Below are 27,867 nucleotides of genomic sequence, written 5' to 3'. Positions count from 1 at the left end.
CAAGTATCTAGGCCAGTAGAGCCGCCTCTTCTCCCACCTCCCCCTTGCCAGAGCGGAAGTTGCTTGAGAACAGGAATTGCTTCGTTATTTTGTACTCACACAGACTAAAACCTGTAATAGATGTTTCTTGATGAAGTGAAGAAATAAATGAGGAGCTTATGGGAAGGAGACACCCTACTTCTGAGACCTTCCACCCTGTGCCAAGGATCCCTTGTTTTGTGTTTTCTAAAGCCTAGCTCAATGCAAGCCCACCTTGGGTGTGATCTCCTATGGGGAGCTTCTCCCAATCTTCATTCTCATTAGGATTTTTTTTCCCCATCCAGAAATTAATTTGAACAGCTGTGTACGGATGTCGTATTGACTTACTGTATCCACATGAAATTCCCCATCGAAGAGTGCAAGCTACTGGAGGGCAGAGGCAGTTTTGTTGTCTTTGTATAGCCAGTGCCCGCCATGGAGCCTGGCACACGGCGCAGCTTTCTGAATATTGAAATGGAAGGGGAAAATGCTCAAGGCATTTTATGACACTGCGCTTCCTTGCACTCATACATACTCACTTTGATATTAGAAATGTCCTAACATGTATGATGGTGTGGACAGCCAGAGCCAGGCTTGCCCTTTTTCAAGGAGCTCTGCTTACTGGTCAGGTTACTAAGCTCACTTTTCTGAAAGGCTTCCTTATCTGGGAGCCCTGATACTAATAGTATCTCAAGCTTGGAGTGGGAGGACACCTATTCCAATCCTTCCCCCATGTGAGAGTCCTGCCCAAGGAGGAAATCCCTTTTGAGGCAGCCCAGCCCATCTTGATTCTGGGCTAGCATCTCTCATCCTTATGAAGCTTTTCTTTGCACCCAGTGGAAACATGCAACTTTTTCCCTTACAGGTCTGTTTTGCCCTCTGTGGCCAAGCCGACCAAGGCTAACCACTCATCCATATGGCATCCCTTCTAATACAACTCTTATGTTCACTCTGACTTCTCGTCTTGAGGCTGAGTATCCCTACTGTCTGAAACCAAACCTCACGTGGCCTTGGCGCAGGGTCCAGACCATTACTGGTCACAGGTCTCTGAATTGGTCTGAGCTTGCCAGTGCTCTCAAAGCTATCCATAACTACATCTGCATGGGCTGCCCTTCCACAGACACAATCATGGTACCCCTAGAACAACAGATATCAATACCAATACTAGTAAGAACCAAGACTTCCATGGCGCCCACAGATCTGTATAGCACTTTCCACATATTATCTTCTGTGATCCTCACAATACCGTGGGAGCTACTATCATTCCCATTTTACAGATAAGCAAACAGAATCACCAAAAGGCTAGGCTGGACCTCAGACAACGGAAGAGAGGCTCCCACCGGGCCCATGTCTGGAACGTCTAAAGCTTGACTGATAGGCCCGGAAGAACTGGGCTGACCTTCGCCCCACTGGAGCAATAGCAGTACCTTGCTCAGGGCCTTCCTTCACGGTCACACTAAGAACCAAACTCTTCTCCAGGTATGGACACCACTGAGTCAAGTCAAGAAGCATTTATTAAACACCTACTATGTGCCAAGCACTTTGCTAAGCTCTGGGGATGTACAAAGAAAAGCAAAAGCCATTCCCTGCCCTCACCGGGCTCACAGTCTAATGGGAGAGAGGACGTATCAATGCCTTCGTACAAACGAGCCACAGATGGGAGAGTGCGGAGACACTCAACAGAGGGAAGAATTAGGGGGGTCAAAAGGGGGCGATTTGAGTTGGGTCTAGAAAGAGTTCACAAGGTGAAGACGAGGGAGAGTCAGAGGCATGGGGACAGCCAAGGAAAATAACCAGAGGTGGGAGAATTTGCCAAATCACGAATAATCAGAGAATCAAATCAAAGCTCATTGGGCTTGACCGCCAACTCAGCTGTTGGACAGAGATGACCAACGATGGGACTAGTCAATGCCGCAGTGTCAGCGCAGAGCAACTCAAGGGAAGACACTGTGTGGAATAGTGGAAAATGGGCTCAGTCATGGGACCTGGGTTCGAATCCTGGTTCTGCTAAGGCCTTCCTGGCTCAGCAGGTCATTGTCGTTTTAATTCATAGATGAAGGAAATTCTAAATTTCAGTTGGAGGTTAGGAAAATGTGACCTTTTTATATCCAAGTCGAGAGGCTTTGCCACATGGTCAGTGGGGCATATAACATGAAAAGAATCCCGGTTCTGTTCATTTTACTGACCAGGGAGCTACGGCCTAAGGCCACACAGATAGTGAGGGGGCAGAGCTGGGTTCCAAACACTAGTCTGACCTGGATTTTCCTCGAAGGCCCCTTCAGTCTCTATGAGTGGCCCTGGGAAGAGGGTAATACATTTTTAACAGACGAGGAAACTGAGGCTGAAAAGGGTGAGGGTAACAGAGCTAGCAGAGGCTTCTTCCACCTCCAGTGGACTACCCTTGTCCACCATGGCACACTGAGATGCATTAACGGTGGCCAAATTGGGCTCTCTTTCACTGAGTCCTCCTCTCCCTCTCTTCCAAAGACAAGCCAAATTGCTCAGTGGCAGGGTCCAGAACCCAGGAGACCAGGCAGTAATGAAGCCACGAGGCTCATGGAAGCTGTGGGCTGGCTGGCTTGGAGATAGTGGGGTAATGGAAGCCTTTCTCCCTGAGTGTGGATGGGGGGGATGGCAGGTGGAGAAGGCAAAGCAAAGGCTTCCAGCTTCACCCAGGAGCTGGCCCTCGCCTTTCAGCTCAGCCTCCATTAGGGAAAGGCAACCTCAGGCCAGATAGGGACCAAAGTGGCATGAGGTCATCTTTTGGACGGCCAAGAAAATGAAATTTAAATTCAAGATGACAGGATTGTTCTAGGGAAGAGGAGTCTGGCCAAGCGTCTGTGAGCTAAAAAGACAACATGCTGCCTGAATGAGAGGCAAGGGGACCATGGCCAGCGAGTGGGCCTCAGCGTCAGGAAGAACTGCATTCAAAGTCCCATCTCTGACATGTGGTGGCTGGGGCACTTGGGCTGGTCGCTCCAGCCCTGGGACCAGAGAACTCTCCAAGGATATTAGGTACAGAACCATTGCTAATCTACATCAGAAGAGCTTCCTTGCTAGGAACGCTGTGAACTTAGAGGTTGGGGCCAAACAAAACAACACAAAATTAGGAAAGACAAAGCGAACCCCAAGGTTGATGTATTGAGAAACTTCTCTTTAAAATAACAAATAATTCTTCAAGTCCTCCAAATGCATCTTAGGATAGTGAGAGACTCTCAAGATTTTTGTGAGTTTACCAGAATTAGCAGAGAGAAACTATTCTAAGTTGGTTAGTTCACATACTAATGTTTTTGTTTTTTTCAATTGATTCCTCTTCTATTTTCTATCACCTTCCTTGCTAAATATTGACCCCCTCCCCATCCCTGAGTTCTTTTCTCCAGGGACCCATCCTTTGTACTGAAGAGGGAAAAAAACCCAGCACAAACAGCCAGCTCAGACTGCATGCCCAGCAGCACCTGCTCCCTCTGACTCACGCCCACCACCCATGCCATGAGGAAATGAGGCAGATTTCCTCATCTCTTTCGGGGGGGAGGGAGGTTTGATCATTTTTACCAGTACAGAGTGCTCAGGAACATTCAATCTTCTTTCTTATTCTGGGGATCCTTGCACTTGTAATCTCATTCCTATATATCAGGAAGGACACTTGGACATATTTATGCGCTCACTAAACACTGTCCACGGGGGCCTCCCCAGGAGAATGGAAGCTTCCTGAAGGCATTTTGGTCTTTGCACCCCCACCACTCGGACACCTGACACACCCGGGGCACTCAGTGCTTGGTGTTGAGTCAAAGTAAATGGACCTAAGAAATCCTTCAGGAAATCCTGCATCTCAACTTTTCGTTCAAGTGAGCAAAGGCTTTTTTTATGCAGTCATTTCAGTCATTTCCTTCTAGGAAAGGCAGGAGATACTAGATACTGTGTGATGTCCACCCTTAGTAAGCTTAATTCAGTCTTTATTAATTAGTCCGCTAATCAGTACTGCTTGGGCACCTGTTCTGTGCCAACAGCAAGAGATACAAAGAAAGACAAAAAGACGATCCTTACCCTTGGGGAGCTCCTGGTCTAATGGAGGAGGCAACAGGAATGATGAGGGACACACAAGCCGCGTACAGACCACAAAGACTCCTGTCTGCCATGGCCTCAGAGGCCGTTGGGGAGGACCCTCTCATCTGACAAAGGAAGAAACTGAGTCCCAGAGGGGAACACAATGGTAGCGTCCAAGGCATTCAGTCTAATCCTCTCTACACCGTACCACCATGTTAGAGCGTGTGTGTGTGTGTGTGTGTGTGAGTGTGTGTGCGTGCGTGAGTGTCTGTGAGTGTGTGAGTGTATATCTGTGTGAGTGTGTGTGAGTGTGTGTGTATATCTGTGTGTGTGAGAGTGCGTGAGTGCGTGAGTGTGTGAGTGTATCTGTGCGAGTGTGTGTGCATATCTGTGTGAGTGTGTGCGTGCGTGTCTGTGAGTGTGTGTGCGTGCGTGAGTGTGTGTGAGTGTATATCTGTGTGAATGTGTGTGTGAGTGTGTGTATATCTGTGTGAGTGTGTGTGTATATCTGTGTGTGTGTGAGAGAGTGTGTGTGAGTGTATATCTGTGTGAGTGTGTGCGAGTGTATATCTGTGTGAATGTGTGTGTGAGTGTGTGTGTATATCTGTGTGAGTGTGTGTGTGTGTGCATGTGTGTGTGTGTGTGTGTGTGTGTGTGTGTGTGTGTGTGTGTTTTCTCTTGGGGGAAGGCATTAGAGAGTGTGAAGGAAAAATGGACAGTATTATGGGCTCCTTCTAGACCTCAAGCCTAGAAGGAGATTTTAGGTCTCCTGACTGAAGAAAATGGAAATGTCCCCAATGACTTTTGCCTCCTGAACCCACTCAGACAGATGTCTTTCAGGAGAAGCCCAGTGCTGCCTGGGAAATGAGTGGAAGCGGACAGTAATAGCATCAGACAATAGATTCAATGTCACAAGCTGGAATTTACACTAGATTTGGAGTCTAGACATGGGTGGTTCTGGAACAGAAGCCCTGAGAGGCACGTTCTACAGCGTGGCTACCAATCTCAAGAATGAGGGGTAGGGGCCTCTCGGAATTGCAGCAGGAGGTACATACTGTCCACTCTGAGCACACTCACACCACAGGGCAGTTGGTGGGATTCACTGTGGTCCCTCTGGAGCCCAGTCAGCCACCATCTTAGCCACGCTCTCAGAGGCGGCTCTCCAGATGAGAAAGATGAATAGGCAGTGACAGTGAACTGTGACGCCCCGAGGTCCGAGGGCTTTCTCATTATTCCCTCCATTTTTCTATCACAGTGGTCCCCAAGGCACGCATTTAAATCGGAGGAAGGGAAAGCGAAGAATTCTTAGAATGAGCTGTCACAACTAGGTCCACCTGGACTGCGACCCACCAAGTGGGACCTATCTACAGGGTGTTAATAGAGACCTTTGCAAAAAAAGTTAGGCAGAGAGCGGTGCCTTGTTGACCCCAAGAAGACACAGGAGAGGACGCCCACCTGTCTCTTGCAGAGGTGGTGGCCTAGGGCTGTGGAACGCTGCCAAACCGTTTTGATATGTTGGTTAGTTTTGGCAAACTGTCTGCCCTCCCCCCACTCCCTTTGGTGTTATAAATAGAAGGTTCCCAGAGAAGAAAGGAAGTGACACATTGGGAAATGCAGGTGCTATAAATATAAAAGATATGAACAAAATTTCTTTTCAAATTAAAAAGATGGGCACTTTAAGGCCTTTTGATACAGATGTGAATGTTGGTGGAGTGGAAGTTTCTTGAAGGCAGGGAGTGTCTTGTCTTTGTGACCCGAGGACCTGGTACATTCTTTTTCGGGTGATGGGGAATGGGACCTGTGAGTTTTCATTTCCCCTGGACACCCCATGTGCCCTCTCTCCATCCATGGATGGAGATCAGCAGCTTATTTGGAACTTCCAGTCTCAGTGAGTTGCTTGGGAGACAGAGAGGCTAAAGGGACTAGCCTGGGGTTACCTAGCCAGAAGGTATCAGAGGCAAGCTTTGAATAGAAACGCTTCTAAGGACAACCTTTATCTGTGAGGCCTCTCACCCGGCCCTTGGTGATTACTCAGTGCTGTTTGAATGGATTGATGTGACTTACCAATGGAAGTGGCCATGCCAGCATATTCAAAGGGCCTTGGGCAAGGTGTCCTGACCCTTTCTAAAGGAACTGGGATTCCAACACCTAGTTTAACTTCTCAGTGGTACCAGCCACCACACAATGATTTCGATCTTCTCTTCTACCCTGAGTGGTTCTTTTTAGGCCTTAAAAATGTGCTTGTATACATTGAAAATATTATGACACTTAAGTGTTTATGTCTTATTCTCTCCACTAGACAGAAAGCTCTATGAGGGCAGGGTTAACTTTTTCTTAAAACTTTGTATAACTCCTAGCACCAAATACAGAGCTCTGAACAGAGACGGTGATTAACAGATGTTTGTTGAATGCACACATGCATGGATGGATGGATGGACCGATGGATGGATGGATGACTTAGACCAAGTCCACAGGAAGCTAAATGACTAGAGAGATAAATGGGCAGATGAACTGACCAATCACAGGACATTTAAGTAACAAAATCAATTCCACTATTTGGGTTTCGCCTTTGACCAAAATGGTGCCAGCACTTACAGTTCAGGGCTGCCTTTTCCTGTGAAACTCAACTGATGTTGGTTCAAAGATCAGATGAAAAAAGTCCTCCCTCCTCAAATGGAATCTTGAATTGAAAGAGCACTGCTATTTGTTTAGATTCATCTTTGTCTTCCATTTTGGAACAACTACACCTGATTAGTTTGGGTTCAATTGTTGAATTAATAAATCTTAAAAGCTGTCAGAAACCCCATAGATCACCTATGTAACTCAATATAGGAATTCCTTCACAACATCGTGGACGTCTCTAGTAACAGGAAGCTCACTGCCTTCCAGGAAGTTTCATTGTCAAACAGCTGTTGAGCAGAGAATTCGTCCTTCTTGTGAGCTCATGTATCTCCCTATAACATGCACTTCATGGGAATAGAAGCAAGCCTGTCCTCTTCCCAAAGATTATTTTTCCAGATCTCTAGTTCGGCTACCTTGTTATTAGCAGGAAGATGGAAATCAGGGACTGACTCTAAGTAGAATGGGGGGGCCTAGAAATATGATTCTGGAAGGGATCAGCATAGAGGTAATAACCAAAGCCGTGGGAGTGGATTGACATAAGAGAAGGTAAAGGCAAAGCCTGGGGGTGGCCTATGATTAGACACCGGGAGGAGGAACACAAAGGACCTGTGACCTTGTCGAGGTGGATAACTGTCCAGGAGATGGAGGAGTGATCAAAGAAGCCGAATAAGGAGGAGAAAGTGGGGTCCTGGGAGCAGCAAGGGACAGAAGGAGGAGGAGAGAATCAGAGGCTCGAGAAAGCTGAGAAAGGGTTGCGGGCTTGGGTAGGGAGGAGCTTGGGCAGGACCGCGGATAGAGCAGTCTGAGAAGAGGGCTGGTGGAGATGGGAGATGTTCTGGAGATGGAGCAGGTGGGGAGGCCATGAAAGCCGGACAACGAAGGAAGGAGACAGAAGACAGTATGGAGCCACGCACTCGGAGGGGGATTTTGCTTTTACTGATTTTAGACAGTGGAGACCCAAGGAGATTTGTTAGGGGGTAGAAGGGACAAGGAACCAGACAAGGCTTCTGGGAAAGGGGAGGTGCAGCAAAGACAGGAGGCATGGAATGGCGAGGGGGTCCATGAGAACATCATTAGGACTGCCAGAAAGAATCATGGGATCTCAGATTTAGAGCTGGAAGGATTCATCCCCAACCCCACCCCCCCTTTAAGAGAGGAAGAAACCGAGGCCCAGGGAGGTTCAGGGCTGGACGGCAAATTTACAGTTCGATGGGAACTAACCCTCCCATTTTACAGATGAGGAAACTGAGGCCCAGAAGGTTGGTGACAGTCTCACACAGAATGGCTATGCTATGGACTCTGTGCCTTCTGAGGAAAGCCCTCATCAAGTTAATCTTCCCACCCTCCCCCTTTACCAGCTGCTGCTGCCCCCAGTGCGATTTGAACAAAGATGGGCGCGGAGTACTGCAAAGTGCCGGGAATCTTCTAATACCCTGCTTTACTTTGCTGAATTCCGTCTTTCTTTCTCTTGCCTTCCTTCCTTCTTTCTTTCTTTCTCTCCCTCCCTCCTTTCTTTGTTTCTTTCTTTGTTTCTTTCTTTCTCCCTCCCTCCCCCATCCCTCCCTCCCTCCCTTCCTTCCTTCCTTCTTTCCTTCCTCCCTTCTTTCTTTCTCTCTCCCTCCCTCCTTTCTTTCTTTTTTTCTTTCTTTCTTTCTTTCTCTCTCCCTCCCCATCCCTCCCTCCCTCCCTCCCTCCCTTCCTTCCTTCCTTCCTTCTTTCCTTCCTTCTTCCCTCTTTGTTACAAAGGCTGGATCTCTGGGAGCAGGAGAGGGAAGGTCAAAGTAATGTAAAAATGAAAACTAGCAATAGCAATTCTTTTTCTTAAAAAGTAGAGACTCAAGAAATACAGGTCTTCTAAAGTGGACAGCTTTGTTTTCTATAGTATGGATGGAGGCCAGTTTTTCCAAATTACAGAACCAGAGGATGACATGGCCTCCAGCCCCCAGGATGGCTTAGCCACACGATGGACAAACAGACAGAACTTTCACTGCAACTGACATCAGTGACCTGTGGCCCAACACCAACTACACCCAAAAGTAGGGCCCCGACACTCACGTGTAAACTTGGGTGATAGGTCAGGACGCCGTTGTCACACAGGGTGACATATTTCTTCTTCCATTCTTTATTCAACGATTTGCCGCTTCGCTTTAATAGCATCCCCTGAAAGAAAGAAGGAAAATGAAACATAAGGCCTTCCACAAAGAAAAGACTGTTGACTGCATACAAGGTTTTCAAGCATTTTTAGTCACCTTTCAACACATTTAAAATCTAGTTAGAATTATGTTTGAATTGTTCTAGAGTGATTGGCCTAGCATCAGGGAAACCTGAGTTTAAATCTAACCTCAGACATTTACTGGATGCTGGGCAAATCACATCACTGCTATCTGCCTCAGTTTCCTCATCTGTTAAATGGAGATAATAATAACACCTACCTCCCAGAGTTGGTGTGATAATCAAATGAGATAACATTTGTAAAGTGCTTTTGCACACACACACACACACACACACACACACACACACACACGTTTGTTATTATTATCCACCCTCCTACATAAGGTCTTTCTAAACCTTCTAGCTGTCAATTGCCTCCTTTCTTCTCTCCCCAGCTCAATTTTGTATTTACTTATTCAAATCTACATTGCTAACACTCTCTTGTAGAAATAAGGCCACCAAAGTCCTTCGCCCTGTCAAGTGGTTCAACACCAGAAATACACAGGGTTCTGTCAATGGAAAAATTACATGAAAGAGGCATGACCATGTACTTGGTTGCCACACCGTAAGGCCTATGGGACTTTCCCGTCTCCTGGCGGCTGAAACCTGCCCTACGTGCTGTCCTTCCCATTAGGGTATGAGCTCCTTGAGTCCAGGGCCCATCTGACTTCTCCCCTCGCACCCCCAGACTTTAATGCAGTGCTGTGCACATAGTAAATGCTTAATAAATGCTTTATTCATTCATAAGACCATGAGCTATTCTTATTATTAGTAGAACGCTATGGTATTAACCATCTTAGTTAAAAGGTACATATGATATGCGTGTCACATCACACAGTCTTAATAAATTATTCAGTTAATTATATGTGGAAGACCAATAATGTGACTGTGATTATTAAAAAAAAAATGATTTTTTTGAAGGATCTAAGTTGAACTGATAAGACATCAGCACATCCATCCTGTTCAAATGTATTCTTCTGTTAAGTTTGCAAATGGCATTTGATATTCAGGTCTTTCTCATTTTACATTTAGTGCTCTAAAGCACCATGTCAATTTATAAGATTAGGGATTAAAAAAAAAAAAACTCCAACTGGCCCCAGCGACAAATTTGAGCCTATTCTGAAGCTAAACCACTTTATCATTTCTTGAAATGCATGCAAAATTTGGAGCCAATTATCCTCTATATGTGATGACAGGCTTAATGCAATCATTTAAGTGATTCTGATGAGCATTTATTCTAATATAACCTCTTTCTTATCAAGAAAATATAAGCCTTCCATTAATATGGAGGACTGCAGAATCCATATTCAATCTGGCAGAAATCAGGGCTCAGTTCTCAGAACCTTACTTGTCTGGTCTCTAGGCAGGCCTCTGTCTGTTCTGCGCTCATCTTTATGGACAAGAGCAACCTGTACGGTCCAAGATGGCAGCTTCCACAAGAAAGTGACAAGAGGATGGGAACTCCAAATTACACATAACTGAACTGTAATGCATGAGCTTCCAAATGACTAATTCTAAATATCCTGCTTCCTTCTACCTCTAAGGCATCAATCAGCAAATCCAACAAGGCTGCTATGTGCCCAAGCCAGTTACTGTGCTAAGAACTGGGGATGTGAAGACCAAACAAAAAGGGCCCTGCCCTCGGGAACTTACATTATATTGGGGTGTGTGGGGAGAGGAACATGTATGTAGAAAACGAATACAAAATATACATCAAGTAAAAATAATGTCATTTGTGGTGGAGAACTAACACGTGGGCTTGGGGAGAGAGTGAGTATCAGGGTGGGCCTCATGTAAGAGGTAGTAATGGGCTGAGCTTTGAAGGGTGCTAAAGATTCTCTGAAGTGGATCTCAAAGGGATGGCATTCCAGACAAGGGGGATGGTCTGTGCAAAAGCAGATAGGCCAGAGATACAAATGAGAAGAAATAATCGAAGGCTGGAGCCCCCCTCTAAATGTCACAGCCCCCCAACAACTAAGGCCCACTCCAAAGGCTCTCATCCTTTGCATCCTCCCTGGTGGAACTCACTGAGGTCCAAATTGCCAGCAGCCAAAAGAACAGGCGTGCGTATGGCGACACAGGCCTGCATAATTAGAGACATTATTCAGTTTGACTTAATTTTTCCTGTTTGAGTCATTTTTGTAGCACAACAGTCTTCTCTTAATTCCCACCCCGTCGTATTTCTGGTATGTCATGGGGAAAAGAAATAGGTTGTTCAATGTAAAATACACACACATATGTATGCACACACATATGTATATAAACACACGTATATGTATGTGTATATACATATATGTGTGTGTGTGTGTGTGTGTGTGTGTGTGTGTGTGTGTGTGTGTGTGTATAACACAAAGGAAGAAATCCACGGTTTCATATATTATCTTCATTCTGTGTTCTTTGTATAGGTAAATTTTAACTTTATTGATGTTTGTCAAGGTCATCATCATCATGGTCATCATCATGATGATAGAAAATAAACAGACTCCTATGGACTAGCTTAGGAATCTCGTCACAAGTGAGAACACTGATTCCCAGGGAAATGAAGTCAGAGTTAGAAACAACCAATATACAAATACGCTTTGGGCACACACCTGATTTTGTAAATTGGAGGCTTCCACTATGCACAGTTGGCAGAGAATGTAAGTTTATAAATAATCTGCTATTATGGCTGACAAATTGAATGAAGCCCTCCTGAATGGGTTATCTCATCATGAATTCAAGAAGACTGCTCAAATGGTAGGCACCCCTGGAAGCCAGGAAGGTCACTAGAATAAGAGACAGGCGGTTTCGATATCCAAGTCCTTCTGCCCAATCTGACTTGAGAGGTTTTTGGGCTCACACTTAGCAGAATCATCCTTGGAGCAAATGCTAGTCTACATTTTTCCATCCTCCACTTCAGATGGAGTTCCAACAAAAGCCAGGGCCAAGGGTCGATATTAGGCCCCTGACAGATTAGAGCTGCTCCATCGCTTCCAAAAGCTCTGTCCCTCCCCATCAAAATAAGCCCTAATCCTCAACTCAAACCCCAGGGCCTCAGGCCAGATGGACTCTCAGGGATCCTTTGGTGACCGTGCGGTTACATTCACAGACAAATCCCACTGTTATCATTAGCCCTCCTTCAATGGAGACTATAAAGACGTTAATTTAAATAAATAAAGATGACGGGTGGGGAAGAATGAAAATATGAAAATTAGGCAAGGATGTGAAACTCTGACCCCCATGGCCATTTGAGAGATTAAGCTGTTCTGGACCTGTTATGGCAGACAGAAAAAAAATTAATTTATCAGTGATAAAATGCAAAATTGTCTCATAACAATTACAGACGGCTGATTATTCAAGGCAACCCATGATTACAATGTCCAAATCACGCTGACCTGAATCAAGAACCCAGGGCAAAACCCAATTATTACGCCTTGAACCTACTTTCTGCTCATCTCTATATGCACAAGCTGGGTCCCCATTAAAACATGAGCTCTTACAGTATAGGGGATGTTTTCACCTTTCCTTTATATGGCCAGCACTCTTCTTGTGCCTGGAACATACTAACTGATTAAGAAATGTTTGTTGATTGATTGAATCAATACTAAAAGTATTTACTGAGTGCCTACCATATATTGCAAGCACTGGGAATAGAGAGACAGAAATAGAAACAGGTCTTGGATTCATAGATTTAATTATTCAAACACTAATCAAAGAGCATTTATTAAGCACCTGCTATGTGTTACCCACCCTGTTAAGTTCTGGGGATATGAGAGAAAAACATTAAGAGCACACAGGCTCATCAATCTAATATCAATCCATAAATATTTATTAAGTGCACGTGTTTGGTTCTGTGGATACAAAGGCACAATTGGGATAGCCTGCCCTCAAGGAGCTTACATTCTACAAGGGGAAAGCATAAGTACACATATAAGTATATATAAAGCACATACAAAGTAAATGCAAGGCAATTTTGAAGGGTAGGCACTAGCTACTGGAAGGAGGTAGGGTAGAAGGTCAAGAAAGAGGTCTCCTTAAGAAGAAGCTAGTCACTATATGTTAAGGACATGGAGTCAGGAAGACCAGAGTTCAAATCTAATCTCAGACATTTGCTAGCTACAAGTGACCTGGGCAAGTCACTGGAGCTCTCTGCCCCGGTTTACTTCTCTGTAAAATGGGGGTAATGATAACACTCACTTCCCAAGGCTGTTGTGAGAATAAAATGAAGTAGTGTTTTGTAAAGTGCTCTGTAAATATTAAAGTGCTATGTAAACACTTACTATTGTTTATTATTAGGAAAGCCACCTGGTCAAAATGAGTTTTTAGAACTGGAAGGCATCAGAGATTATCTGGTCACAGGATAACAGATTTAGAGCTGAGATATCAGTGATCATATAGTTCAACCCCCTCATTTTACAGTTGAGGAAACTGAGGCCACAGAGGATGAGGAACTTGTTCAACTATGAGATGAAACTAGTTGGGCCATAACTGGTAATGTCTAACTTCTTAGCCCCAAAGTAATCACCTCCATCCAGCTCTTTGGGAACTGGACCATAGTACCCAAAGCATTTGGGGAAGAAGAATTTGATAGTGAGCTTGCCAAGGAGGCAGGAGGCTCCTACACCTGAGACCCAAGGAGCCCCTTCCCATGAAAGGAATGACTTCTTAACAATTAGCGCTACCTCAAAGTGCAATGGGCTTCTTTGGAAAAGAGGGAACTCCTCATGTTTGGAGGTTTTTAAGCAGAGAATGGTCACACCTCGGTTGGGGATTTCATGGAGAAAATTCTTTTTCAGATATTAGTTTACAACAGATGTCTCCCAGAGTCCCTTTTAGCTTTGTGATTCTTTGATTCTGGCTGTCATTCCATCATCACCATCATCATCATCATCATCATCATCATCATCGGGGAGTTCCATGGATCACAGGTGAAAATAAATCCAAATCATTTAAAAAAAAAAAGACTTGGATGCTTAAACTGGATGAAAGTAATTTGGGGACATAGAGAGAAGGGAAGCAGATCAATTCCAAAAAGCCAAGGATGGCTGTCTTCTTGAAACACAAAAGTCAGCAGTCTCCTGCCTTGAATCTTGACCAGGTTTATTTTCTTCAGTTAGGTGTTCATTACTGGACAATTAACTCCACTGAAATTGCCCTGGTTGAAGGTGGCAGGGAGAAATCCTCCTCTCCCACCCTGGGGGCCTCTCAAGGTCTGGGTTCTTCCACAGCTATCTCTCTTCTCTGCTGCCAAATGGGACATTCCTTAGTGTCCCTCAAGTGACTGCTTAGAGGGCTGGTCTTGCTTTTGAAAAGAGTTCCCCAGGCACAGTAGATCCTTGGCCCACCAATGGGGAGCCACCCTTTGATTCCATCAAATCTGATTGGAAAGCTTCACAGAATATAAAAAGATAAAAAGAGTATGGACAGGTCTTTGCACCTTGTATAAGAGCTTAATATCTTGTTATCTCAAAACTGTAGGGAGTGAACATGAAATGAGCCCAACAGTAAGTACTTGAGAAAACAGCAATGCTTATCTTTGGCTGTGTTTGCACACTGAGCTCAACAAAACTCTTGGCCTTCCTTAGTTTTTTTTTTTCAGCTGCATTTTAGGGGCTAAATGCTCAGGTTTGGTTTGAATGATCTGCTATATTTTCACATGGATTTCACAGACAGCACCTACTTGAGAAATAGTTTTATTTTTGTAGCATTTTCCCAGGAATTTTCCATCATAAAATTTGGGCAGGGGAAGGGAACTTAAAATTCATTCTTATTATATGAATGGACAGAGGACTGACATTGACACGGCTACTTAATTACATGTTGTCTTCCTATTAGGAGGCAATGAAGTCATGCCTTTCTTGGCATCCTCAGAGTAAGCGCTGAGTAAATCCTTGTTGACTGACTGCCCAGGGTTCAAGCCCTGCTTCCAACACATACAGATTGGGTGATTCTGGACAAATCATTGGAACTCTCCATACCTCAGAAATCTGTCCAAGTCAGCAGAGGAGTTGACAATCAGCATCAACAGAGGGAATTGCCACACTGGAAATCCCAGGCCTGCTCTTCTTCCTCACCTCTTGGAATTTAAATGTCACCTACCATAAGAGGCTCTGCTGATCCTCCTAGAATAAATGGTTAATAAAGCAGAGCACTTATCTCTGAAAAAGGATCAAGTGCCCCATAAAATCCCAGGGGGATTAACAGAACTAGAGCCAGGGGGACCTCAGAGGCATCTAGTCCAACCTCATCACTTTACAGGCGAGAGAACCCCCTTCCCCAGTTACTTACTGTTTGTTTGGTCCTAACTTGTTGGTATACGTGGTGCCTCCCCCTCCCAGTGGAGTGTAAGCTCCTTGAGGCTAGCCACTGTCTCTTCTTAAACATCTCTATATCCCTACCCCATAGCACACGGCAGTAGCTCAATACATTTGCCGAATATAACACAACTGTAATTCCCTGTGCTGATGAAATGAAAGGTCAGCACACAGAACAAAACCAAACCAGATTCCCCAAACTGGGGATGCTGATCTAATTGCTGACCACCAGCCGGTGATTCTAATGAGCTACCACTCCAGCCCTTGGCCTCTGCACATCTTGCTTTTCGTTGCCCCAAAAGCCGGTGAGTCAGTCTGTGGCAAAGCCCTTATTAGTCATGTGGATCCTTCTCTAGTCCCGGGAGGTCACAGCAAGCCAAAGGCGATGAGAAGCGTACAAGCTTTAAATACCGTACAAAGTTGGTGATATCTGAAATCCATCGCTCAGCTGTAGCCCCAAGCTGTGATAAAACACCGCTCATAAATTTATATTAAAACTCTGTTCAATAGCAATTATTTACCAACAAAGATTTCTTGATTGCATTTGTGGTTCGAGATCGGGGGGCCTAACTGGGCCAATCAGCTTGCGTGGCAGAGTTCTGAGGCACCCCATGAGCTGGGTGAGGGCCTCGCTCTCAGGCGCAGCATCCAGGTCATTATGATGCCCGTCGGGACGGCTAATGACAAGGCTCCCACGTGGGAGGCCACAGCACATGAAACGACGGGCTGCTGGTCAAGGGAGTGGTGGGGGTCTCTGTTCCACAGAGCCCGTGGGTTCAAAGATCTGACTCTCAACAATACAACTGACAAACAAGTAACAATTCCCATCTGTTCTTAGGGCTCCTGCATGCCACGGGGGCATTTAACAGCGCACGGACAGGAACAGAGCTGTGGTTCGATGGGATTTATTAGGGAGGTACAATGGACATTGGGATGATGGCCACCTCGTTGTCAACCTGAAGTAGAAAATGGTTTCGGGACAGGAACAGAAGTTTGTCTGCTATAAAGTCCTATCCTTTCATGTTGGAACCTCACGAGCGTGATATGAGGTAATGAATGGTTAATAAAAGAATGCACTTATCTCTGAAAAACGATAAAATGCTTCATAAAATCCCAGGGGGATTCACAGTTTTAGACCCAGGAGGGACCTCAGAGGCATCCAGTCCAACCCCGTCATTTTACACACGAGGAAACTAAGGCTCAATGACTTCCCCAAGATCACACAGGCAGCAATGATTAGTGCTAGAGAGGATTATCCACTATTTAAAAATCTGTCTCTCTGTACCTTATTTCGTTAAGAAAATCACACTGTGAGGCTGGGCTAGACAAGTCTGTGTCCTATCCATGCATCCATCTGCAACCATCTCAACCTATCCTATCTAAGTGTCCGGAGGTTCAAAACTGGGTTTATTATGCCCTGATGCCGAGATCAGTGAGAAAATTTCATTCGAGCACCAGTGCAGACCCTCTCGGCTTTTATTTCTCCAAGTATTGTCATACTGCCCATTTGATTTCATTTCAAATGTCCTGAGTCCACAGTATTTTCCATAAATCCTAATGCCTAAATGGTCAATGAATAATATTTAAAAATTAATGTAACAATGTCACAGAGCTCTAAGAAATGGTGGCTACGATGACTACAGAGAAGCCTGGGTGATTTATAAGAACAGATGCAAAAGGAAGAAACCAGAAACAGGGACATGAACTACATAGTAACTGCAACAGCTGATGACAAAGAGATAATGGGAGAAGACCTCTGTGCTGGTTCAGAGCGCTGTGCAAAGACCAGCTACGATTAGTACTATACAAATGGAAAGGAGCAACAGAAACAGATTTCTGTGCAATTAAAAAGGTCACGCTTCAGGTTTGCTTCTAGTTATACAGGAGTACTGGTGAATTCCTGTAAAAGGCAAGCTCCTTGAAGGCAGGGGGTGTCTTTATTTTTGTCTTTTTATCTCTTTCGCTTACTATGGTGCCTATTATGAAGTGGAAACTAAAGAAATCCTTGTTGAATACATACACGCACACATAAAATCACATGTTAATATATATAGACATAGAGATACGTACACATGCCAACACATATGATCCTATTTCTTTAAGAGCTATCATCCATACCAAAGTTCCCGTAGCATTTCTGGTTCAACCATCTCATCAACTATCTCAATGATGAACAATATGTTGTCTTCTATTTAACTCTGTGAATTCCTTGTGGCATGTTAGCAAAACATGTATTAATGTATGCATCAATTATATTTTAATATATGTATAATTAAATACATACATTTGATTCACACATGATAAATATTTGAATGTCATTTGTGGTTATACATAATCACATATTTACACATTTTCTATACACATAAAGTATATGTTGCATGCATATTTATGTATTTTAAGAGCCATCACCCATGAAAAAGCGCTCTTTGCATTCCTGGCCCGATGATCACAGCATTCGTTGGGGGAGCGCAGCCCTGTGGTAGAGAACACTGGCATCCATGGGTCCCCCACGTTTCACAGAAAGTGGGATTTGGGCTGACCATGGAACCCCAGGACCTGGGTTCAGATCTCAGCTCTTTTACTTCTATCACCTCAGACAAGTCTCTTGCCTCAGTTTCCACATCTGCAAAATGAGGACAGTGGGCTAGGATGTTTATTCCAGCTTCAAGTCTATGATCTCACATGGCTAAGCCTGGACCTCCCTCTCTCTACACTCCATGTGTTGCTCCTAATTCAGAAGAAGTCAGTGCAAACTATGTGGGAGAATGAATGAATGGATAAACGAATAAAACATTTATTAAGCGTTTACTATATACAAAGCACTAAGGCCGAGAACACAAAGAGAAAAGTCATAGTCCCTGCCCTCAAGAAGCTTACATTTGAATTGGGAGATGCCAACACACACACACACACACACACACACACACACACACACACACAAACACACATGGAAGGTTTTAGCTGCAAGTCAGATGAAAAAGTCCCATGATCCTCAGGGAATGATGACAAAGTGGCTATTAACGCCTCTTCCTTAAGGTCACTATTTCCAGGGTTCCTGGGTTTGGTGTGTGTCTGAGGGCTGTCTGAGGGGCAATCATGGTCAAAGTGCAGGGGTCAGCGGTCTCACTTGTCTGGTACAGGCTACCTCCTCCCCTCTCTCCCCCAGGGAGACTTGCTGCTTCAGCTAGGCTGGCCCACACAGCCTGTGGGAAGCAGCATATCCGGCACACAGTAAGCGCTCAATAAATGCTGACTGACTGTGAGTGGAGGGGGCTAGCCCTTTCTCCCCAGGAGTTCCTTCCCTGGATGACGGCCGGGCTGGGAACAGGGCTGGAGGTCTGGGAGTTGCTTTCACTCTTGGGGCTCCTATGACTCCTATTTGTAGCAGCTGGTCAGCAGTTGCTGCTGGTGGTGCTGAGGAAGGCGGGCCCCCTCTAGGCAATGATTCCTCCCCTCAGTGATGGATGGCTGCAGAGCCAGGCTAGAAGCAGCTCTGGGGGGTTGGAGGGTTGAGGCAATGCTGTTTCCAAGCTTGGAGTACTGGGCTGTAGTCATCTGGATCAGAACATAATGAAACTGGAAAGCAAATTCTAAAGAGAGGCTGTAGAACTCCAGTCAACATTCAGGAATCTGGCTTTACAAACAACTTCTATCATTAGCTTACATGTGATCTGTGGATAAGAAGACACTTCTTTTTTTTTTTTTGGCAATTGGGGTTAAGTGACTTGCTCAGGGTCACACAGCTAGTAAGTGTTAAGTATTGGGTCTGAGGCTGGATTTGAACTTAGATTCTCCTGACTTCAGGGCCAGTGCTCTATCCACTGCGCCACCTAGCTGCCTGAGAAGACACTTCTAATTGGTCTCTTTGCCTGCCATCTCTGCCTTCTGCAGTCCATCCTTCATAACAATGTGACAGTGATAGTCCTAATACCCACTGGCAACATCATTCCCCTGCTCAAAATCCTCAATGACTCCCTACGTCCCTGGGATGAAACAGAAGCCAATATGTTGCTCTTCTGCATGCCCTCTGTGAAAACTGACCTTTATATGCTTACTACACACTATTCCCTGTCACATACTCAATGATCCAGCTAAACTGGTCTTCTTGCTCTGCCTTGTATACCACAATCCATCTCTCGTTGCTCTTTTCACTGAGCCATGCTGCCCTCGCACGATGAGAAGTCCCAGGCAAAGTGCTCTGAATATAGTGGGTGTCTAATAACTATTTGTTGGCTTGACTTGCATTGAGTAGATCCTCCATGGTGGTTTGCTGTAAACATTCAGACAGGCATTACTCACTGCATTGGCCAAATCCGGGTATGGAGTAACACGCTATCTCTAGAACAAAATGGCGGGCATATCGGGTGAAAACATGTCTGTAGAGGCACTGGGAGACTGCAGCATTTTACAGGTATAAGACTTTTGCATATTGGGGGATGGTGGGGGAATCCACAATTTCCTCAGGGTTGGGAACTCATGGTGTGGAAATTCTGGTCTGATGCTGACTGGCAATTAATTTGTTGGGTTTAGAGGACACCTTGTTCTGCTCCCTTGGTCTTCTGCTTACAATGGTGAGGTAGGGCTTCAAGGTGGGTTCCTTCCATAGAGACAAGGCGAAATATACGGAAGCCAGCAATCAACTGAGCACTGGGGAAACTGGCAGGCTAGTTCTAGCGAAGGAGTTTGATGAATCTGTTCTACAAGATTTTGGGTAAACGGCTGGGATTGGGTGATGAGGTGGGCTTGCTCCCAATATTTCATGCTGTCCAAGTTCTACTGATTATCATAATTAACGTGTGTGTGTGTGTGTGTGTGTGTGTGTGTGTGTGTGTGCGTGTGTAGTGGGATGGAGACGCTCTCCTTCCACTTATGCAGATGGCCAACTCATAAGTAACTGACAGACTCCAACAGTTGCCTTGGGCCCAGGGTGACTTGCTTGGGATCACACGGTTGCTGGCCTGTCTCCAAGGCTAGCCCTCAGCTTCAAGCCCATGGATCACACAGTTATGGCCTGTCTCCGAGGCTAGACCTCCACTAAAATGTCACAATCTAACCACCACTGCTCCTGCAATGTCCCCTCCCCTATCTATCATGTTCGCTTTTTTTTTTTCTCCCAGAGTCATCATTTCAGTGATCTGGGGAGCTCCCAATAAAGAAGCCCTGTCCCAGTGAAGATGGGCACCTGCCCCAGAGTTTAGAGTCAGAGTTCCCTGGTGCACTTTGCACTAAGGGCCTTGGTGTGTGCAAGAGGCAAGGCATGAACTCTCCATCACCTTGACTTGTGTATTGGTTTGGGCACCAAGTTCAATGTAATTTAGGCCAACAGGCTCAAATACCACAAGTTCTAGAGTGTGGGGTTTAGCACAAGGTGTCTCACAGTGCTATGACAGACATCATTTGACTAGACATCCTGCAGTCAAAACAGTGGGGCAATTAACAGATGGAGAGGGTGTTTTCTGTTTCAGGAGAAATGGAGTCACTGAAATAAATATTATTAATTACTGTGAACCTAACCTGCTCCTCTTGTCTTTCTCTTTTCTTCTATCTAAAAAATCTCAGGTAAAATCATGCCCCCTGGGGCCAGAGACTTTTTTCCTTTTCTTTCTTTCTTTCTTTCTTTCTTTCTTTCTTTCTTTCTTTCTTTTTCTTTCTTTCTTTTTTCTTTCCTTCCTTCCTTCCTTCTTCCTTCCTTCCTTTTCCTTCCTTCCTTCCTTCTTCCTTCCTTCCTTCCTTCCTTCCTTCCTTCCTTCCTTCCTTCCTTCTTTCTTTCCTTCTTTCTTTCTTTCTTTCTTTCTTTCTTTCTGTCTGTAGAAGGGAGTAAGGATATTTGGAAGAAACAGGGGACAGAGTGCCCTATTATCTCTAAAACAGATTTTAACTTTCTCTGCAGTTTGAAGTGTTTCCATAGAAACGCCAGTATGACAACTTAACGGAGATTTTTCTTTTAACAGAGGTATTTACCATCCTCTTCCTCCTTCGGGCAAGCTATTATTTCACAAATCGTGTTTTTGCGGTGGGGGGAGCTTGTTTTGTGCAGGAGACAGAGGAGGGTTTGGGGGGCAGGGATGAGGCTCTGGCCCTGGATCTTTAACCAGTTCCCCTGTGGCCCCTCCCTTTTCTATCATTCTGCCTGTACTCCGGTACAAAGGGCGAGGCTCTAATTGAGCTGTCAGCGTCTCCCACAATCCCATACAGCGTGATTATGCACGGTGGGGTGAGTGACACACTTGTTATTGTGGTTCCCCTATTTGCTAAACCTGCCACCCCCCCAGTGGGTCACCTCACCCACGCGACCTTCCTGTCATTAGCCCGTCTATTCCTACCTCACCGCTGTGAAAATCACACGGGCCCCAGCTTCAAAGCCCCTCGCCAGGCCCGGCTTCGACCAGGAGCTAATCACCCGCAAATCCGGCTCAAATGCCAATAATTGGCTAAACTGCTCACCTCTCCAGAGCCCAGCAGTAATTTGGGATAATAAAGAGCAGAATTATTCAGCTAACTGCCCTGAAATGTATCCTTTGTGCTCGACACACTTCACATTTTAATAATGATGGACACAGAATCTAATTTAACACAGCAATCACCGATCACAGGACGAGATGGGACAAGGGCGAGGCAAGTTTGGTGTGGGCTTGGGAAGCTGGCAGGCTTTTGCCTGCAAAGACAGAAATGTGGACAACATTTCAGGCTAGAAGAATTGACCGCTTTAGGCCGAGTGGAGCTGGCTTTGCCAACTCGGAACTCAGATCAGTTTCCATCAAAGAAAGTCTCTCTCTTAAAAACCAAACCAAACCATGGAGCTGGTCCGTCCTAGAAACTAACAAGAACAGGGGTGGGAGAGGAGGAAGAATTGTTATTTGTCTGCCGGGGCTGACAGAATCCTTCTTGATTTTTCTAGTTAATATTATCTCTTGATCACCTCGTTTTTCTTCCCTTTCCCCCTGTCCCCTCCTGTCATGAGCTGCTCAGCACCGGAGATGACAATATCTACACTTAATGGCTGGACAGTGACATTGGGGCTGGACGCGCCTCGGTATTGACCATCACCCAGGGATTTCCACAGGCAGCTCAGTCATGCAAAGATGCTCAATCACTTTCTCTGCTGGCTGCTCATACTCTCAGGCCTTTCCAAACCTCCCTAGGGCCAACAATTAAAAATAAAACCAAGAGAAACTTCACGGTGGCCCGGAAATAGGTTCTGCTCACAGGCTGCGTGACCACTCTGGGGCAGGTAAAGTCCTGTGAATTAGCTGAGCACAGGGTAAGGGAAGGAACAAGAGAAAAGGCACTTGGCAGCCATGAGTGTGGAGAGAGTGGTCATGGACACAGGAAGGGGTCATCCTGAATCGCTAAAGAGAACTATTGTGAGTGTGACCCAGACGCATGATTCAACAATCATGGGACAGGAGGATATTGTTATCAAACCACAACCAGAACAGCAGAAGATGATTAATCGTTAATAAAAAAATCTTGGACTGTAGCCATGACTTAAAATATTTGCAACACCATGGATACTGGTCAGTCCATCCTGTTTTCAATCAATTAGCCAGCACTTACTAAGAGCCTACTAGGTGCCAGGCAGTATGCCTGGTGCGGGGGATACAAAGGCAAAGAATAAAGGCATGTTGGGGTAGTTAATTCACAGAATCACAGAATCCAAGAGTGGGAAGGGACCTCAATACAGACACAGCACCAAAGGAGAAAACCAATAATTCATGTAAAAATGTTTTTAATTTAAATTTTTTTTTAATTTTTAGGCAGTTGGGGTTAAGTGACTTGCCCAAGGTCACACAGCTAGCAAGTATCATCTGTTCAGTCTGAGGCCAGATTTGAACTCAGGTCCTCCTGACTTCAGGGCCAGTGCTGTATCCACTGTGCCACCTCGCTGCCCCAAATGTTTTTAATTTTGAGGGAGAAAAGAAAGTGAATAATTAAGAAAAAACCCTCAAAAAACCCACCATCAAAATGTAAGTAACAATTAGAACAGTTCACCAGGCACTTATTTAATAAATGTTTTATATTTATTTTCAGTTTCATTAGAAGCCACTGAAGGTAACACAATGATTAGTTTCCTCTAGCCTAGGGGTCTACAACCTTCCTTTTTTTTTTAATATTCTGATAACTTTTAATATAATTTATTTCCTTTGTAATTCCCTTTTATGCCTTTACAAACATGACTTTGAGATTTTAGCAGGCTGCCTGCCTTAAGGATCCAGGACACACAATACGTTAAGAACCCCTGATCTAGATTTTTTTAAGCCCCTGAGAATCATGACTGCCATGTTCTGTCTTGTATCACTAGCGCCCAGTATCACAATGCCTGGCACACGACAGACAACAAATGGTCATTGATTGATTGACAGCCAGAAGTGACAACAAAGGTCAACTGTCATTTGACGTTTCAGGAAACTGAGGTCCAAAGAGATGAAGGGACTGGCTCAGGATTACCCAGATGGGAAGCAGAGGATGCGGGTTATGAGCCAAAGTCTGCTGACCCTACACTTAGGCTTCTTTCCTCCTCCACCACAACATTGACAGTGAAGGAAGGTGGTATCTCTTCCAGGTAGAATGGAAGCTCCTTGAGGTCTGGAATTGTTTTTAGTAAAAATGTATGATCCTAGTATGGTGCCTGGTACTTTGTAGGCATTTAGGTAATGTTTACTGATTTGAAGGTTAGAATAAGGACAACAGATATGAGTAAAGATATTTGTATATGTTGGGCTCTGGGTGTGTGTATGTGAGTGTGAATGTGTGTGTGAGTGCACATTCCTCAGTTAACTAAATAAGCGGGCTCAAACTCAAGCAGAAATAACAACAGACAGTATAAGATGGCTTTTCATGTACAAAAATGTCACAAGCATTTAGCCCACGGGCAACCCCTTGTGGGTCACCAACGACACGAGGAAGCCGGTGGTTCTTGGCGCCAAGTAAGCATGAGCAGGGGCCTGGGAAGGTGGGCTTTGTACCCATTGGATAGGAAGCATAAGGCCAGCCAGAACCACTTTCAATTGGGCAGGGGCAAGCAAGGTGGAGAACCCCCAGAATAATGACTGTGTCTGGCGGGAGTTGGCCACTCCCAAGCAGAGCTGAGTAATGAGGACGACGGTATCGATGTTGCAGAACGGGGGCTTCTCTGATTGTTTCCCTTGTGAGAATGAGGGGGAAAAAAAAGAAAGAAAAAAAAGAATGCTGCTTTTTGATCATTTATATCAGGATGAGGAATTAATTAATGATCTGATAGGAAATCTGAACATAAATGTTGTCAAAATCAAATATAAGATAAAAAGGACAAAATAATTAAAATTATGTCATTGATCTCCAATTTAAAAGGCAAATACTTTCAATTCAATAGCTACTTAAAATTATATAGATAGATAGATGGACAGACAGATAGAGAGATAGAGAGACAGACAGACAGATACAGAAATAGTTGGAAAGGCAGAAAGTCTGTATTGCAGATAGAGAATTGGCCCCGGAATTAGTGTGATGCAGGTTCGAATCCTGCCTGTGACCCATCCTGTCTGCGTGATCCTGGGGTAAGTCACCAAGCCTCTTGTTCCCTCAGGACTTTAAATTGCAGAACAAGGATTGACCACAGGTCAGCATCTGCAAAGCTGGTGCCCAACCCCGTGCATTCCCCTCTCCTGACTCTTCTGAAATTGCTGTCTTCATGGCAACCAATCAAGTTCTTCATGGTCAAATCCAATGACGCTTTCCCAAGTCCATGTTGAACTTTCTATAATATTTCATAGACTCAGAAATGGAAGTGACCTAAGAGTCCATCTTGCTTGCCTAGGCCAGACCTGACCTAGAATCACCCTTTATGATGTTCCTGAGAAGTGGGCAATCAACCTCCTGTGAAAGGGCAGCCCATTTTACACTTACTGGCTGTGTGACCCTGGGCATGTCACTTCAACCCTCTGTGCCTCAATTTCCTCATATTGAAAATGAGGTGGTTGGATTTGCTGGTGGTGATGACACGAGGACAAAAGATGTGCCATCATGAAAAAAATAATTGTTCTAAACTTTCTTGAGAAGTTTTCCTTTCTTCCCCACCACCATTCCCCCAAAATCTGTAAGAAACAATAGGTGATGACGTAAACACTCAGATCCTGAGCACATTGCTGGTAAAGATGAATATAAGATTTCTTGATAACAGATATATTAATTTAACAACCACCACCATTTAGAGAGTTGGCTGAGTTGCAATTTGCAACCTATAGAATGGGAAAGGAACATATGCATTAGGTAGGTCACAAATCTGAATATTTCCAGAGGGCTCTGAGGGATGGGAAGTATTTTCTAGTCAGTATTTCATGTAATCTTCATAAAAACCCTATGAAGGAAGAACTAGGGCTACTCCGGGAACCCTTAGCATTCATTTAGCAGATAAGGACACTGAAGGTCAGGTTAGGTCACTTGCTCAAGCTTTCACAACATGGTGGTGTAGGGAGGAGCATTCAAGGCTCCTACCACACACACACACACACACACACACACACACCCCTCCCTAACTTACAACATAGGGATCAATGCAGTTAAAATCTATTGAAGTAAATATATCTCTCTCCAAATAAGCAATCATCTCATTAACCTTTTCTGATATAGAATTCCTGAAAGGATCCCAGGGCCTACAGGGGGAAGCAACCTTAGGGATGGCCAAGTCCAATCCCTCTCTTAAGTCACAGATGTGGAAAGTGAGGATGCAAAGAGGGGAAGTCCCCCAACTCATCAGTGGCACTAAGATTTGAACCTAGAACTGGGATTTCAAATTCAGCTCACTTTCCACTATAGGGTGGTTAAGTGATACGGTGGATAGAATGCCAGGCCCGGAGTCAGGAAGACCTGAGTTCAAATCCAGCCTCAGAAACACACTAGCTCTGTGACACTGGACAAGTCACTTCATACTGTTTGCCTCAGTTTCCTCATCTGTAAAATAAGCTGGAGAAGGAAATAGCAAACCACTCTAATATCTTTGCCAAGAAAACCCCAAATGGGTCATGAAGAGTCAGACACAACTGAAAACAATTAAACAACCACCTTCCAGTATACCATAGGGAATGTCTACATTCCAGGAGAATTATCTTGCTTTTGTCATTATATCCCTAGTGCCTGGCTCACAGTAGGTGCTTAATAAATGCTGACTGATTGCTGGGAATCATGACTCTCAGAGTCATTGGCATATTCCAGGTCACGGAGTTGGAAGGTTCAGATCATTAAGGCCAGACTGTTTGAAAGGGGTTATCTTCCCACAAAATATCTCAATCTAATCATTAATATTTTTCTATCTACAGGCTCCTTCCATTATGCCTACAAAAATGCCAATGTTGCCCTCATCCTAAAACAAAACAAAACCAAAAAAAGAAAAAGCTCACTTGATCTGCCACGCCTCATCCTACATTTCTTCTCCCCTTCTTGCCTAAATTCCTTAAGAAAGCTGTTTAGACTTGGTTCATCTCTTTCTCCTTTCACTCCCTCTTGATTCCTTGGTTTCTAATTTGGCTTCTAATCTCATCATTCAACTGAAATTGTTCACTCCAAAGTCACCAACGGGTCAAGAACCAAATACGATGCCCTCACCCTCATCCTCCTTCTTCTGGAGCTTTCTTCAGCCTGTGACACTGTCGATCACTGTCACCTCTTGAATCCTCTCTCCTTCCTATGACACTGCTCTGTCCTGATACTTTTCCCATGTGCTACACCACTCCTCAGTCCTCTTGGCTAGATCTTCATCAGGTCATGCCCGTGAACCATGGATGTCTCCAAACGCTAAGTCCTGAACCTTTTCTCTTCTTCCTCTAAACACTCTTGCTTGGTAATTTCATCAGCTGCCATAGATTCAATGATTATTTCTAATGATTCCCCAATCTCCACAAACAACCCGGGTATTCTGAACATCACAAAATGCATGTCACCCAGGCATCTCAAATGAACACATCCAAAACAGAACTCATCATCTTTTTCCACACTGTCCTCTCTTCCCAACTCCCCAGTTACTTTTGAGGGCACTGCTATCACTCCAGTCATCTCAACATCATCCTCAACTCCTCACTAGCACCACCCCACAGATACAATCTGCTGTGAAATCTTATTATTTCTACATTCACAATGTCCACTACATACATTCTGTCCTCTCTCATGGCCAGCATCCTAGGACTAGCTCACCTCACCTTGTACCTGGACTACTGGAGCAGCCTCTGGGCGGTCTCATGTTCTCCAAACCATTTCTACTCCAGTCTACCCTCTACTCACCTTCCAAAGGGATTTTCCAAAAGTTGCCTGATGCTCCATAAACTCTAATGGCTCCCTATTACCTCTGCCCCTATTATGCTATTCACCTCATGTCTGCCTCTCAGTTTCTGTGGCTTCCTTCAAGACTCAGGTCAAACCTCATCTTCTACAGAAGACCTCTCCTGATTTCCCTACTCTTCACTTACCCACTGTTACTGGGATTACCTTCCAACATTCATTCATTTATTCATTCATTCATTCATTCATTCATTCATTCTCTCTCTCTCTCTCTGACAATTAAGTCAACAAGCATTTATTGAGCATCTAATATGTGGCAGGTTGTTTGAATACTGTCTCCATTAGAATGTAAACTTCTTGAGAATAGGAACAGTGATTTTTTGCCTTTCTTTATGTCTCCATTGTTTAGCACAGTGAATGGCACAAAGTA

General features: G+C 44.7%; 1 protein-coding gene across 1 annotated transcript in view; it reads right to left on the bottom strand.

Moving 5' to 3' along the window:
• Positions 1-27,867, bottom strand: part of AGAP1 (ArfGAP with GTPase domain, ankyrin repeat and PH domain 1) — a 482,721-nt gene that overhangs the window by 222,594 nt on the left and 232,260 nt on the right. The window contains 1 exon segment of the mRNA XM_078154609.1: positions 8,740-8,844. Within this exon segment, the coding sequence (XP_078010735.1) occupies positions 8,740-8,844 (105 nt within the window).

The sequence above is a fragment of the Phascolarctos cinereus genome, unplaced genomic scaffold (genome assembly GCF_003287225.1).
Source record: "Phascolarctos cinereus isolate Bilbo 61053 unplaced genomic scaffold, phaCin_HiC Scaffold_5;HRSCAF=322, whole genome shotgun sequence".
Lineage (NCBI taxonomy): Eukaryota > Metazoa > Chordata > Mammalia > Diprotodontia > Phascolarctidae > Phascolarctos > Phascolarctos cinereus.
Note: the sequence above shows the minus strand (reverse complement) of the source record. Positions and strands in the feature narration are given on the sequence as shown.